At 42.4% G+C, this 16264-nt stretch overlaps 1 protein-coding gene across 1 annotated transcript in view; it reads left to right on the plus strand.

Annotated features, from left to right (window-relative positions):
- SCARF1 (scavenger receptor class F member 1) overlaps nt 1-16264 on the plus strand; it is a 67719-nt gene that overhangs the window by 18464 nt on the left and 32991 nt on the right. The window contains exons 3-6 of the mRNA XM_073616634.1: nt 3748-3849; nt 5441-5966; nt 9104-9322; nt 12020-12148. Coding sequence (XP_073472735.1) covers nt 3748-3849; nt 5441-5966; nt 9104-9322; nt 12020-12148 — 976 coding nt within the window. The remainder of the gene's footprint in view (nt 1-3747; nt 3850-5440; nt 5967-9103; nt 9323-12019; nt 12149-16264) is intronic.

The following is a 16264-nucleotide window of genomic DNA, read 5'->3' on the forward strand; positions in this document are numbered from 1 at the left end:
GGAGCCATTTACAGAACACCTTGCATTTTTCTTCATTAATGCAAAGAGTTCTCTGATTGGATGAGGTATAGATCTTGACATCGCCTTGCCTCTCTACTCCATCCAATCAGAGAATGCCTTGCATTCCCAAGGCGTTCTGTGAAGGTGTTCTGTGAATACCTTTGCCAGGCAAGCAAACCCCTGTGATTACTATGCAGAAGGGCAGCCCCTGGGCACGGGACCCAGAAGACAGCAGTGACTACTGTAGTAGTGGTAACCACATGATTACTACAGGTATGGCAAATGCATACTTACAATTCAATTCAACTTTGGCTCAGTGAGAATCACACACATTTGATGTATCATATTTAGCTGGACGTAATCTTTAAAATATAACTAAAAGCAAAATTTTTCTTTTTAGTTTTGGATAGAGTGGAGACCCCTGTCAGGTTTTTATTGCAGTCTGTGACCCCTATTAGGGAGATCCGCTCTCTCTATTTGTACTGTTTACCTTTATTATTGAAAGTGAAAGTAAAAGAAAATCACAAATTTTGGGTTGTCCCCAGAAAAGTAAAATGGGAAATCTTCTAAAGGGGACACTAGTTCTGGAGACCTTAAGGTCCCCAAGGAATTCCCTTAATTTGCAGGTATTTCCTCACTTCCTTTTTGGCTATGGGACAGGAAGTGAAGGGAAATCTCCGCAATGGGACACAGATGGTGTACAAAAAATCTGATAGGAGTTATAACCTTCCCTTGCTCTATCCAAAATGCTTGATCCTACTTTAAATGTTCTCCTTTACGAAGCATATTTCTGTTGATGTGTATTGATTAAAGCCCAACTTCAGCCAAAATCTTATTTTTTTGGATAGAGTGGTGGATGGTTGAAAATGCTGTTATTACGGTCTATGATTTCACTGGGGGAGTGGAGGGACTTTTCTGTTAGCACAGACAGTATCATCTTAACTAGTGGCCTAATATAGTCTGCCAGCAAGCATAAAATTAGTGCAAGGCTTTCTTTTACAAATATGTTTATTGTTGTCCAGTCAAACAAACAGAGCCAACAATTGGACAGCTACAATGCAAAGTGATCATATGCAAGCTTGAAGGACATACTGTACATAACCAAGGAACAACGCTTTACGGTATTAAGAAAAAAAAAAAAAGAGAAGAAAATACAGGATCCAAGCCAATGTATAGATTTCGATAACACAGAGACATCAAACCACATGTTAGGATATATATTGGTAAAATCAGATAATGCAATGCTCAAAATCAGTGAAGGTCCTTCGCAGGCTTGTAATAAAATCCACAATGGTTGCTCTGGCTCTGATGCTCTTTCTTACACCGGTACAGACATAAATACAAAGAATAGAGCCAGCAAATCCAAAGGCTGCTTTAATGGTGCATAAAAAGGTGAGTAAAAATGCACAGGGGCTCACGCATTCCGGCTTACAAGTCTTGATCACAGCTGTGATCAAGGCTTGTAAGCCGGAACACGTGAGCCACTGTATGTTTTTACTCACTTTTTTTATGTACCAATAAAGAAGCAGCAAGGACCTTTGGAGTTGCCGGCTCTATTCTTTGTAATTAGGATATATATTAACATAAACCATAAAGTGTTAAACCTAAAATATGCTCTATTGTCATAAATGAGAAATGCACATGTCAGAACCGTCCAGACCAGTCCAATGCCTGGCAGCCAGATAACCATATTAGTTAAGCAATAAATAAAAAGGCGAAAGGAGGGGGAAAAAAGGGGAAACAGGATAAAGAAAAGACAGAGGGAGAAGGAAAGGAGAGGAGTCGTCCCAGGAATCTGCGACAAGGGACCGCTAGATCGAAAAAAGAGTATTGTTGAACTGAGATGGCTGCGTGTGGGCAATCCAGGGTTGCCAAACCCAAAGAAATTTCTTATGGGTGTCTGATAATATGGCTGTCAATTTCTCATTGCCCATAGTGTCATTCATATGGTATTTGACAGCTTCGAAGTTAAGAGTTGGGGTTTTCCAACCTCTCACAATGGTCGATTTCGTTGCAGTAAAGAGTTGCAAGGCCAGTTGTCATTCAGGGCAAAGCAGTTCAGTAATTGGTTTGCAAAGAAGAGCTTTGTATGGATTAAGATCAGTGTGAAGCAAAGTGCGAAGAAGTGCATAGACCATGACCCAAAGTCTGCACACCGTCTGGCAAGACTACCAAATGTGTGTCAACATTCCCACTTGTGAGCATCCTCGGAAACAACATGGGGAATAGGCAAGAATAAAGCAAGCCAGCCTAGCCGGTATATAGTACCATCTGTATAGGATTATGTAGGCGTTTTTCAATATAAGTACATTCTTAGAGCTCTTAGATGGCGCCAGGGTCATGATCTGTTAATCCTCTGGATCCAGCTGCACCCCCATTTCATTTTCCCACTGAAGATGGCATGGTCGCAGTGGGGGCCTTCTGAAAGATATTATTGAGGAACAATGAAATTGGGCCGGGGACAACATCGCAGTCAACATCCTGAATAAAGAAGGAATATTAGTGTGGTAAAGTCCCTCATAGGTCAGGGGGAACTGAATTCCCAAGTATGGCAGAGAAGTGAGCCACTGGAAAGGAACGGCTCCCTTCAAATCAGCCAGTTCGGAAGGTGAAAGATTGACTGACATTGCCTTAGGCTTGAATAAAGAAATCTCTAGGGGCTTGGACTTTATAGGCACGATATCCAGTATTGTAAAGTTTTTTAAAAAGTTTTAAATTTATTAGAAATAAAAAAATAGTTAAAAACACAGAAACAGATTTATATATACAAAAACAGAAATCAGTTCATAGAGACACAGTTACAGTTATACAATTCATACATAGCTCAGTATGATATATAGAGAAAATGTAAAAGTAGAATAGCACTTATTCTGCCATAGGCTTACTGCGTATACAGATGAGAGCTATGTAGTTGATAGTAATAGAAGTCTTTTGGAATTTGCTCAACATGTTACACGCCATATCGCTTTCCTCAGGAGCATGGAACAGATTTACTGGAAAATATAGGTCATCAAATAAATAAAACTAGGAACCATTAATTAACGTGTTGACTATAGTGTATACTCCCTATGTATCCACAATACCACTATGTGGTGATACTTTAATTGATTTAATTGCCTTAGTCTTGGCAGGATGAACGCAAAGTCCCAAGAGTGAAGCAAAAGTATCTAACAGGGATAGCAAATTGGTAGGGAAATTCTTGGAGACGTCGGAGTCATGTCATGTTGATCTATCACATAAAATCCCAATAAAATAAATTTACATTTTTGGTTGTAACACAACAAAATGTGGAAAATTTCAAGGGGTATGAATACTTTTTCAAGGCACTGTAGATGCACACCAATATGGAAACAATTTGAGCATGTGGTCTCCAAAACCCTCTCTCTATATTTACTTCCTCCCTCTGGGGTTTATAACCCAGCCACACAGAGACAGAAAGTGATGTACATAAAAACCTCTGTGACATTAAGCAGCACAGCTATTTACAAATACAGACAGCAGAAGACAGTAGATCCCTACAAATATAGAACATCTCTTTATATCCTTGTCAACTTAATGTAGTGTTTTGGGTCTCTTAGTGCTGGCAATAGGGAAAACTTTGCTCTTTAGAGTGCAGGCCTACCTAGTAGCAGAAAACAAAAGACTCCAAGGTTAGCTGGAACAGAGTATGATGCTATAGTGAGACCTATATCACAGTAATGCTTATTTAGGAATGTGTTTATAATAATGTGTATTGCTTGCTCTTAGCTATCTGTGAGGGAACGGATGAATGCAAGAAAGATGAAGTCTGTATTAGACCAGGAGTCTGTCGCTGTAAGCCAGGATTCTTTGGAGCTGATTGCAATTCACGTGAGTACAGCCACTGCTTTAAGAGGGAAGTTATAACGGGTTGGGACAATTTCTTTCTAATGTTTTTATGTTTGTTGTAGTATATCTTTATTCCCCTCTTTACATAAACGTTTTCTTACAAAATAACCTGCAGAGAGCACCCATGACACTGATGTCACAAAGCATTATGTGTTGTCTACAGAAGTTGTTTGCTTTCAAACTGTCTCTCTCTAATTGAACTGTTCAATGGAAGTGTACAGATCAAAATGATTTGTGTTCAAACACAAACAATGGATTAGAGCTCATTCACACCAGCCTGCATGCTAAAATGTGAAAAAAAATTGTTTACCATTTGCCCTTGCATTGAGCCTGCTTTAAAGCAGAACTAAACTGTATCTGATCATGGCAAAGTGAAAATGCTATTTAATTCATTTTTAATAGATATTCAAAACAAACTCACCCATCCATCCACTGTTGAGAAATTACTTTACAAACCACCCCCTAGCGTTTCTAACATTGGCCAGTAAGGGCAGATGTTTTATTTACTGTAGCATTTACTTCCTGGGATCTATCTTACCTTAGCTTAGGCATGGAGGCAGGAGGTTGTGCTGAAGGAAAAAAGCGTCCATGAAGATTCATGGGAAGTAACTGAAGACATGTAAAAAAAGACTTGAAACAAGTAAACATAATATTCCTTACTATCTATTTACTAATGCTAGAAACATAAGCATTAAACATTGTTAATATTGATTGAGAGAGTTTAGTTCTACTTTAATGTATGAAGTTCAACTGACATGTTGTGAATGTGCCCTGAATCGTATATTGTTGGCTTTCTTTTTTATAAACCAGTCACATCACTGTTGCATGAGGTACAGAATGCTTAGGAATCATGAAAAAGAGCTAAAACTATCTCAGAGAAAATTTGAATCTAACAAATTATGTTTCCTTTGCACTGATTAAAAGATGAAGTAAACCCACCATTATGAATTTCAGTACATAGTTAAGTCTAAAGCAGCACACAGAAGTCAATAATTGTATGTGCTCAGTCTAAAAAATCTACTTTAAACAGTACAAAGCTTTACAACAATTTTTGAGCCCTCCATTCAACTATTAACCAACTGCACACTCTACATGTCTCAGTGCCAGTCAGGCAGGGAGTGAAGGCGCTTTCCCCTGCAAGAGAGCAAGTCCAGGTCTACATGCTAATGGGAGGAGATCCCATCACTTATATTTATTGTAAATGGCCCCTATGTCCAACAGGGCTTCAGTACAGCTGCACAGTGTGAATAAATGGCATGTCTACCCCTGCTCCAGTCTCCAAAAATTATAACTATACATACGTTCCAAGCCAAGTGGTTATATTGCCCATCAGCAACACACATCTGTAGTAAAAAAATCACCTTGGTTATTTTCTATAAGCTTTTACAAGCAGGGTCTCCCTAACCCTCTTGTTTTAAATTGTACTGTAACTGTATTATCTCCCTTTAATGTATAACACTGCGCAAACTGTTGGTGCTATATAAATCCTGTATAGTAATACAAATAATGTGGCAATTATTATTAATTAATAAAAGTGAAAAAAATAACGTCTTTCCTCTTCCTTTTTTTTTAGCTTGTCCTGACCAGTATTGGGGTTCAGACTGTAAAAAGAGTTGTTCTTGCTATCCCAATGGGAAATGTAATGGAGTGACCGGACAATGTATCTGCTATCCTAATCGCTGGGGCCAGGATTGTCAGCATACCTGCCACTGCAACCAACGGGGAACTTGTGACCCTGTCACTGGATCATGTCAATGTGAGCCAGGCTGGTGGGCCCAGCATTGCACTAAGCAATGTTTATGTAACTTGGAAAGTTCTCACTGTAACCAGACGAATGGTCAGTGTGTATGCAACAGCGGATGGTGGGGCCAGAGATGCGGTATAAAATGTAACTGCAACAAATCACCTTGTTTGCAAACCAAAGGAAACTGCAAATGTCGAGAAGGGTGGCATGGTCTCAGATGTGAATTCCCCTGTGAATGTGTACATGGGAAATGCAACCCAATCAATGGTGAATGTGATTGTTACATTGGCTACCAAGGAAAGAGGTGTGCAGAACCTTGCTCTCCTGGAACTTATGGACCTAAATGTGAAAAGAGGTGAGTCCTGTGAGTAAGCCTGAAGCAACACATAGACCTCCAAAAGAGCTGTGATGTTAGGCAGGAAAGATTCCACCTGATACATAAATTATATATTTGGAGCCCAGGAGGATACAGGATAGGCACCCACCATTTCCATCTCTTTACTGTGATGGTGAGCACTTGACTATCAGAAATTTCCAACCAGTGCATTTAAACCATCATGATGGTGGCAGTCTGTTATATCTAAGGGAAGACATACTGCCTGTGCAGCCCAGGCAATTGTTTTGAGGCTGGCAAAGGTAACAGGATTCAAAAGATATTCTACTGGGTTCTGCTAGAGTGAGACCCTCTTTTGCACCACTCATCATCTGGGATCTTCTGTAGGGGGGCCAGTTCCAAGGAGGATGCTTTACAATTTAAAGCCTAAGGCCGCGTACACACGAGCAGATTTTTCGGCAACAAAAGTCCGACTGCCATCCCGGCGGACTTTCGTCAGACTTTTGACGGACTTCCGCCGTACTTTTGAACGAACGGACTTTCCTACACACGATCACACCAAAGTCCGCAGGATTCGTACGTGATGACGTACAACCGGACTAAAATAAGGAAGTTGATAGCCAGTAGCCAATAGCGTGGGTTTTCGTCCATCAGTAGCCAATAGCGTGGGTTTTCGTCCATCAGACTACCATACAGACGAGCGGATTTTTCGACCGGACTCAAGTCCGTCGGAAAGATTTGAAGCATGTTTCAAATCTAAAGTCCGTCAGATTTTCGACTGTAAAAGTCCGCTGAAGGTCCAATGAAGCCCACACACGATCGGATTGTCCGCCGGACTCGGTCCGTCGGACCAGTCCGGTCGAAAAGTCCGCTTGTGTGTACGTGCATAATTGAAGTTTGATTTGGACAGAGTGAAAAGTTTAAACCCTATGTCAGGTTTAATTGCTGTTTGTGTTGTCATTGATGAGCTTTTTCCTCACTTCCTGCCCCTGAGGAAATCTCTCCAAAAAGAAATACAAAATCTCTCCAAAAAAAAATACACACATCAATAGACATACTTTATTTCGTTAGTAGAACAGCGAAACTATGTCAGGTTTTCATTGATGTCTGTCTTACTACTAGGAAGCCTTCTTCTTGCTGCTGTCCCAGTGACATGGGTAACAGACTTTTAATGGGACAGGAATTCAAAAGAAAGCTGCCCATTGAGGATACAGGCAACAGACTGGAGTTGGCTTTTAAGAGCTGTGTCTTTGGCTTTGCTAGAGTATTGGTGATTTTAGCTAGAGCAAATGGATTAATGATGACTTGTAGCAAGCAGGGCTACTCATAAGGCAGTACAGCCGACCCTCTTGTAGTGGCCCAGCCCCCATCCATTCAAAAAGGAGGGCCAGGGCACCTGCTGAGCAGGAAGGCCAGCTGTACTACCTTATTTCTGACACTTGTGGCTCTTGTGAATCCCACTGCAGTGCTGTCGGCTTTTACTCCTCTTTCACCCTCCAGCTGCCCTGCAGGAGGGATCAGTTCTTGGATCTGCTTCCCCTTCCATCTGCTCTCTGCCCCCCCCCGTGTGCCCCTCTCCCCTGCAGTGCCGACAGCTTCCCTCCTCTCCTTTCCAGCCGGAAGCTGCTGTGGGACACAGGGGGATCAGAGCAGGTGAGGGACTGGCAAATATGTCATATTTACCTGTTGCTTCTTTTCCTGAATGAACACAGTGAGCGGTTGGTACCAATCACTCTTGTGTCCATTCATCAGTGAAGCATAGTAAACTGTTTGTGATTAGGAAGCCTCAGAGTGCTGCAGAAGCTGAGGTTGCAGAGAAAGGGACTGATGAATCTATGTCCTCAGTCCCTTTCTCTGTCTCAAATGTGAGACATCAGGGTTCTTTTTATATCCCTGATATTTCACCAAAGCCCCCCCCCCCCAGCTCACCATGGTGTACACAGTGTACTTTAAGGGCCCTCAGCGTTTCTGGACTGGACAGACTTTTGGTGGCACACTTATAAGGAGACATGCACTTACAATCGGTAACAAAACTAAGCTTAAAGCGGAGTTCCACCCTAAAGTGGAACTTCCGCTCATCGGATTCCTACCCCCCTCCGGTGTCACAATTGGCACCTTTCAGGGGGGAGGGCGGTGCAGATACCTGTATAATACAGGTATCTGCACCCACTTCCGGGTATAGCTAGCCGCAGCTAGCCGCAAACCCCCCGCCCACCCCCGTTGTGTTGTGGGAATTACACAGTTCCCACAACACAATGGGGACCAGTGTAGACGCGCAGCGCAACTCGCGCATGCGCAGTAGGAAACCGGGCAGTGAATCCGCAACGCTTCACTTCCTGATTCCCTCAGTGAGAATGGCGGCGGCAGCACCCGAGGACCGAGGGACGGTTCGGTCTCGGGTGCCGACATCGCTGGACCCCGGGACAGGTGAGTGACCTTATTTTAAAAGTCAGCAGCTGCAGTATTTGCAGCTGCTGACATCTAAAAAAAATTTTTTCGCGAAACTCCGCTTTAATGAAAGGATGATGTTTAGTTCCCAAATGAGAGTTACAGAAGGCTCAGTACACTCTGCAAGGTCCATTTTTAGGGTTAGTGTCCACTTGTATTGATCAATAGTCACCTAACAAAGGTGTTAGCCTCTCAGAGATGTTTGGCAACCCTTGCTCATTTACATTCAGCCCTTGCTGTATCTGCCCCTGGTTGAGGTCGCAGGTTAAAACTTTCTACAAAATAGTTATAATATGCCACAAAATTAGCAATTAAATTGCCCAGAGCAATGCTGTAAGTAGAAAAGACATCAGAAAACAATATCTTCCAGTAAACAATTGATGATATGTCAGTTTTTTACTTTTTTTTTATATAAACACTGTAATTCCTGCATAGTAGAACAGTGATGCTACTTTCTTTTTTTTCTTCTTTTATTGTGGATTTATGGACAGCTCTCTAGCAAGAGGTTTAATGCTCTATAGGTGGCTTATCATGCTGCTGATTTTCTTACATCATGCATCCTGCAGAGTCTGACATACATACTGTATAACATGTATACCGTAGAGAAAACATTTACAAATCTGTTTATTCAACATGAATATTTACATATGACACAGCAACAAATTTGAAAATCACCCGAAATGTGCAAATGTATTAAATCTTTTCTTTAGTTGTGGAAGATGCAAACAAGGACAGACATGTTTCCCAATGGATGGCTCTTGCCCATCATGTGAACCTGGCTGGAATGGTACAAGATGTGATACGCCCTGTTTGCCTGGATATTATGGGGAGAACTGTGCACAGAGCTGCCCGAAATGCCTCGGAAATGAAGTGTGCAGCCCAGGGACAGGGACCTGTCAGAACTGTGATCCTGGGAAGATGGGACCCCGGTATGTCTTTTAACTGAACACAGCAACAGGTAACCTACTGTAATTATACAGCTCCAGAGGCATAGATGCAGATGATGGTGCCCGTTTCAGATTTATTATAGAACCCCTTGCAGGATTGTCTTCCCAAATACAAAATTCCAGGAATATAAAGGAGGGGCAAGAAGTGAGCATGGCTAATCTGAAACGGCATACAGGCATACCCCACTTTTAAGTACACAATGGGGTTTATTTACTAAAGCTAGAAAGTGCAAAATCAGGCTCACTTCTGCATAGAAACCAATGAGCTTCCAGGTTTTATTACCAAAGCTTAATTGAACAAACTGGTGTTAGAAGCTTATTGGTTTCTATGCAGAAGTGAGCCTGATTTTGTACTTTCTAGCTTTAGTAAATAACCCCCATTGTGCACTTAAAAGTGGGGTATGCCTGTATTCCTAATGGATGTGTCACTTCTCAGCGATGACCCAAATTTAGGCTCCCTCGCCCTGAACAGCCAGAAGCATATTTTTTACTACTGAGGCCAGCAGGTGCATTCGTTTGGCGTTCTAATTAACACCCCTCTGCTGGAATCACCTTTTCTGTACAAAACATTTATTTGCTTTTCTGATCCTCACCTAGCTTAGAATATGGTGGCAATGGAGTTGATTTACTCAAGGCAAGTAGGCTCTTCACTTTCCAAGATAAAGAGTCTCAGTGAAAGAGGCGAGGTTCTGCTGACTTCCATAATCAAATCTTGTGCAAGCTATTTTTTTTTCTTGTATGTGATTGGGTATTGTTTCAAAATTTAATTTTCACTGCACTCACTAAGCTAAGGAAAATTTCTCTTGTGGCAGTATTCTCTGCACATTTGCCAGTGATGCTGTATCTCCTCTTTTCTTGTACATGGAACTGCATGCATTGCTCAAGTGGAAGAAAATGTGTTGGGCATGTTACCTTCTGAATCATTGCCTCCTTGCTTAGAGGTTGATGGCATGAATATGTGCTGTTCTAGTGAGCCTGTGATAGATAGATGCCCAGCAGGCCTCTTCTGAGTGCACCCTGACAGTAAAATAAAAGGGCCGGGGCTGTACCTTGGAACAATGATGCTTCCTCTCCTCGTTTACCCAGCTTCCTTGCTACAAAGGCTGGTGCCATTCTAAATCAGTAAAGCTGGCCATACACCAGTAGAATTTTTTTTTGTTGAAAATTTGTATTTTTAAAATGTTTGATTTTCTAATGGTTAGCAAGGTCAAATAGATGACTGTTTTCGACTATAACGATGAGAAAATTTGAAGGGGCAAGATGAAAATTTGTTTTTGTTTCTATTCTGAACAAAGTTTTAACCATGATTGTGATTTAAGTTATAGAAAAACTGCAACTATTGTAATGCGCATGTGGGTAGGTGCAGGGTGGTGCGGCGGCAGAAAACACTCAGAGTCCAGGTGCAGAGAACAAAAATATATTGTGATTTGAAGTTCAGTAATACACAACAAGCCCAAAGGGAAGACAACCCACTTGGGAGCACTCACAGGATGTAACAGCGAAGTGTCTGTAGCAGAAGACCACAGGTATGCCGATAACGAGGAGCAGAAGTGGCCTGGCCCGTCCATAGCTTCCAGATAGGATGGTGTGTCTCTGCACTTTTCCTACTCCTTAGGAACCCCTCCCTGATGCTAAGCACCGTCCCTGACAGATGGGTGACCTGTCACTACTCTAGCCACATGCGAAATGCACGCCAAGCCCGGGAGCCAGGGTCCTAAATAGACTCTGCCTGACCCAAGAGTCACATGGAGTGCCAGCATCCAATCAGATTGCTACTCCCTGTGACCCAGGAAACCATAGAGGAACTAGGTTCCTTTTGACTTCCTCTCCCCCTGCAATGCTGCTGCGGTTGAGCGCCACCTACAGTGGAGAAAATAGACTGCACCTGCCTACGCACATGCGGTAGGCAAAAAAGGAACCCATTTATTATGTCTGAGATTCCATTCAAGTAGCAGATCTTTATAAAATTCAAACTAAATTAGTTGACTCAATGGTGGCAAGATCAAATGCTCTAAAGAATATGCTTTCAGAATTTGGAACAAAACATTGAATGAAATTCTACTGGTGTATGACCTTCATACTGTATGGATAAATCATAATGTGTAATTATGCCTCTGAACAGACCATAACAGAGTTGTATAAATGTATAATAAATTCTGTGTGTAAGAAAACTGGAGGACTATATTTTCATGAACACACCATATAACTAGTATCATGGACCTCATTGATGCAAGGCATAATTGCTAATAGATTTAAAGTGCAGTGCTCATAAAACATAATCGAAACAATCTCTGCATGATGATATGGAAGTTTTCCACATTATCATGCAAAGATTCATATGAAGATTATTTCACCTAGATTTTACGTTGAAGTTATTTTCTTTGCATGAACATTTTAAGATAGCTATACACACTGTGCTTTTATTATCTTTGTTTTGATTTTGTTTTATGACCACTACACTTTAATTTGGTTTATGTGTTTTTACCATTTTTGTATCTAATCGTGTGCTAGCTGCTAGTTGTTAGATTTCACCCTTTAGCGCAATTTTTTAATAATTGCTAATCGCTAAGCCACAATGCAACCAATAAGTGCAGATGTCAAGTGTTTTTAAAGCAACAATCTTTTTTAATGACAATATTTGTCTAAAGGAATGTATAGTAATTGCAGTGCATTTTAAAGGTGTGAATTCAGCTGCCCAGAGGGAAGTTATGGGGAGAGATGCCAGCATCTGTGTCCACTGTGCATTCATGGGAGCTGTGACCCAGTAACAGGGAACTGTGTCTGTGATTTGGGGCACTGGAGACAGAGGTAAGAGACTGATTGTTCATACAAATCAGGTTAGGATGTTTGTAGACAGGTGCAGTTAGTCTCCCCACCTGTAGGTGGCCTTGTGCTATTATTGCATGGGAAGGGGAGTCTTTTATAAGGGAATTGGTCCTTTAGAGAAATCGTACAGTGTCTAGAGAAAGGAAGGTAGTCTGATTCGACAGTGAACTCTTGAAACTTCAGTAGCCATCTTGGGTGAGGGAACCTTTTAATTATGGAACCCCACATCATTTTGTTGTGATTCTGGTGAGTGTGTGGTAGGCAGAGGAACTCCCTTGTAAGTAGGGTTGCCATCTCATCCCTTTAAACTCGAACACATATGAATTACACAGGTTCTGTGGTTGATTAAGGTGGAAATTAAACTCAGTGCCTTATCTGCATTAAATTAGAATGCCTTATCTGCATTAAATCTGAACCTGTGTAATTCAGATGTGTTCGGGTTTAAAGGGATGAGGTGGCAACCCTATTTGTGAGTGGCAATGCTTAGAACAGGGTCAGGTTCCAGACAAGGAGGGAAAGCTCAGGGAAGGCTCCTTCACTTCATATACTCCGCTGAGTGGTGTGGAGCCAGTGCAGATTGCAGAAACATCTCTGCCTATTCAAAGAAAGGGATACTCCCCCCAGTAAGAGAAGCCATCACCTGGCAACATATACTGTAACCACTAACATTTTATATTATCTAAATTGCTTATATCGGTGCTGAAGAACAACTAAGAATTTCCTCCCAATACACGATACCTAACTCAAACCCCCTCTACACTTTTACAAGTTCTTGGCTTTATGTTTTGTTAATGCCGACCTCCAGTCAGATATAAAATACACAAATTAATGAACTTCTGTTTTCATTCAAACATCAGTCATTTTTTGTTTCAAAATTATGCAGCATAATTACCTAAATTTTACTTGGTAGCATCCTCTTGTAATCCCTGTACAGCAGAAGGAGCCAGTCAGTTGTGTTGCAGTGCAAATTCTCTAACAAAGGACATGCTGATAAGGAAGAGATTAGAGTGACAGAGAAATGATCAGCCTGCTGCTTCTCCTTTCACTGTTTAGTCACAGGCTGGTGAAAGGAACAAGATCAGTAATGCCGCGTACACACGAGCGGACTTTCCGGCATACTTGGTCCGGCGGACCAGAGTCCGCCACACAATCCGATCCTGTGTAGGCTTCAAACCTAGATTTGAAGCATGTTTCAAATCTTTCCGTCGTAAGTCCGCCGGACTCAGTTCCTGACGGAAAGCCCATTCGTCTGTATGCTGGTTCAACGGACCAGATACAACGCAAGGGCAGGGTACTGCATCTCGCACTTGCTGCAATAGGAAAAACAAATTTTCCTATTGCGGCGAGCACGGGGCATACCAGGCCCTTAGGTCTGGTATGGATTTTAAGGGGAACCCCCTATGCCGAAAAAACGTTGTGGGGTCCCCCCTAAAATCCATACCAGACCCCAATCCGAGCACGCAGCCCGGCCGGTCAGGAAAGGGGGTGGGGAAAAGCGAGCGTTTTTTCGGCGTAGGGGGTTCCCCTTAAAATCCATACTAGACCTAAGGGCCTGGTATGCCCCGCGATGGGGCTCGCAAAGTGTCAATCTTGCAGATAAAAGCGGCGAGATTGACTTCCTTTTCTAGTCCCGTTGTACCCGAGTCACGTTCAAAATTAATGGACTTGTCCGTGTGTGGGCAAGTCCGTTCATTCTGAAAGTCTGCCATAACTCCGGCGAAAGTCCGTCAGAAAGACGGGCGGAAATAGCCTGCTGGAAAGTCCGGTCCTGTGTAGGCAAGTCCGTCTGTTCAGAAAGTCCGGCGGTAGTCCGCCGGAAAGTCCGGCGGGAAGAACGTCAGACCAAGTCTGCCGGAAAGTCTGCTCGTGTGTACGCGGCATAAGGGTAACTTAATTGCAGTAGACAGGTCTCCTGCCCTGCTGGACAGGGAAGTTCTGTGTAGAGGTGTGTAAATCTCAGGACTGGATAGACAAAATACAAATTCTTTTGGCCGATAAATCAGCTCACACATTAGTATCTATCTGTACTTGGCGGTTTGCCCGAAATTCAGCTTTAACATAAAACCTTTTTACATCATTACCATAATATTTCTGGTCATGAATGGGCACACAATTGCTATTTTTTTTAGACATTGTCCTTTTATTTTAGCTATGGGCCTATTGGTTTACTTATGACACATAAGTGATTTTTTAATTTTTTTTGGATAAACAAAGCTTTTTGTTCTGTGCTTTTGTCTTTCAAAATGACTTATATTTTTTGTATATTTCAGATGCAAAAGTAATAATAATTTAAAAAAAATAATAAAAAGGTTTTTGAAGGGGTGGGACTTTGAGTGAAGCACACGGATGCAGTAAAGAAATGAATTAGAAGGTGGTTTAATTAATTGAGTCAATTTTTTTAGAACATAGATTGATAGTACATTGCGTATAATGTGTCATTGTTTCAAGATAAATCATCACATATGATATTATGATATATGATATTATCATATTATAAAACAGTATTTTACAGATACACAGGTCACGTAATAACACGATTAATTGTATTGTAGGAATACTCATAAAAGTAGCTAGCGCATTAAAGCGTCATTAGAAATGATAGTGGAGATAAGATAAGTAGGAAAATAATGTTAAAAACTTGCATCTAGACTCTAGTAGAAAATGTAAGGCAGTATTTTACAGTTGCACGGGTCACATAAGGGCGTGATTAATTGCAGTGTAGGTAATACTGAAATCAGTAAAAGGATGCATTAAAGCATCACATTAGGAAAAAAGGAGAACTAATACTTGGTAGAGAAAGACGGCCGTGGTGAATTCATGAATGGATGGTTGTAACAGTAGTTGTTAGCTCTACGCGTTTCGGGACCTTTAAGTCACTCCTCAGGAGCAAGACCGTAGTAAATATCTAAGGAGATAAGAATAATGATAGGGACATTATGATAATATGGAAAATGAGTGGGCAAATGCAGGGAATGTGCAATATCCCCTGACACATCCATACATTTGTCCATGCTACTTACATGCGTGTGGTTGCGCAGAGGGGGAAGCACCGCCGTGCAACTCAAACCGGCCGCTAATGTCAGTCCCGGAGCTGAGGGGACCTGTCCAGGCAGAATAAACCAGCAGCGACAACATCCCTAATTGGTAAAAGTGAAGAGGTGAGGATAAGGAGTGGGTGGAAGGAAAAAGAAGAAATGGACTGTGAGGACCCAATGTGGGGACCTGGTGGAGGAAGAGGGGCTCATGGAGGTGGTGCACATGAGATAAAGGAGGGTGTGAGTGAAAATAGAGGTGAAGCGAAGAGTAGAAGGAGTGAGGAACTAGCTGAAGTGAAGGGGTGAAGTGCTCAGGAGGAACAAAAAAAAAAATGATAAAGGATTTAGAAAAAGAAAAATGGCAAGAGGAGAGAGGAAGGAAGAAGACAGGAGGGGAGAGGGGGAGAAAGAGGAGTGAGAAGGGGGGGGGAAGCTGTAATTAGTGACTGGAAGGTGAAAGTGAAAAATATATATACCTTGTGCAGATGAAAGGGCCAAAGTGCCAGAGGGAAACTGTGTGGTGAGGGGAAAATCGGAGATACAGGTGCAGGTCACAATTAGGGGGGAAGCCCCAGCAGGGACAGCCAACCTAGGCAAATCCCCAACGTCATGCTATTGAGCAGGAAGGGGGAGCGGGGGACACACCAAATGCCTGGCCGCCAACCCAGCGTGTCCAGCCATGGGCGCCTACCGACAGTCCCCGCTGCTCAGATGGAAGAACCTGCCGGCTGATAAATAGGCGTCCAGAAAGACGCCAACCAGCTGGCAATAGGCATGACGCTGACGAGCAGTGGGGGAAACCCCACCCACCCCGTACGAGAGGGGGGCGGGGGGGAGGCCACCAGTGCACGTCACAGCTCTAGGACGAGACAAGGGCGGCACAGGAAGAGAAAAGCAACGGCCAGTGACCCCTATGCGCAATCACTTAGCATAAAGAACAACTTTAATAAAAAGGAGGATAAATAAGAAGTGGGACTATGGAACTGATGGTGCAAATAATGTGCGCAGCAGGACAGACCCCTGTCCCCCACTCCCCCTTCCTGCTCAATAGCATGACGTTGGG

Source organism: Aquarana catesbeiana, linkage group LG02, assembly GCF_042186555.1.
Source record: "Aquarana catesbeiana isolate 2022-GZ linkage group LG02, ASM4218655v1, whole genome shotgun sequence".
Classification (NCBI taxonomy): Eukaryota; Metazoa; Chordata; class Amphibia; order Anura; family Ranidae; genus Aquarana; species Aquarana catesbeiana.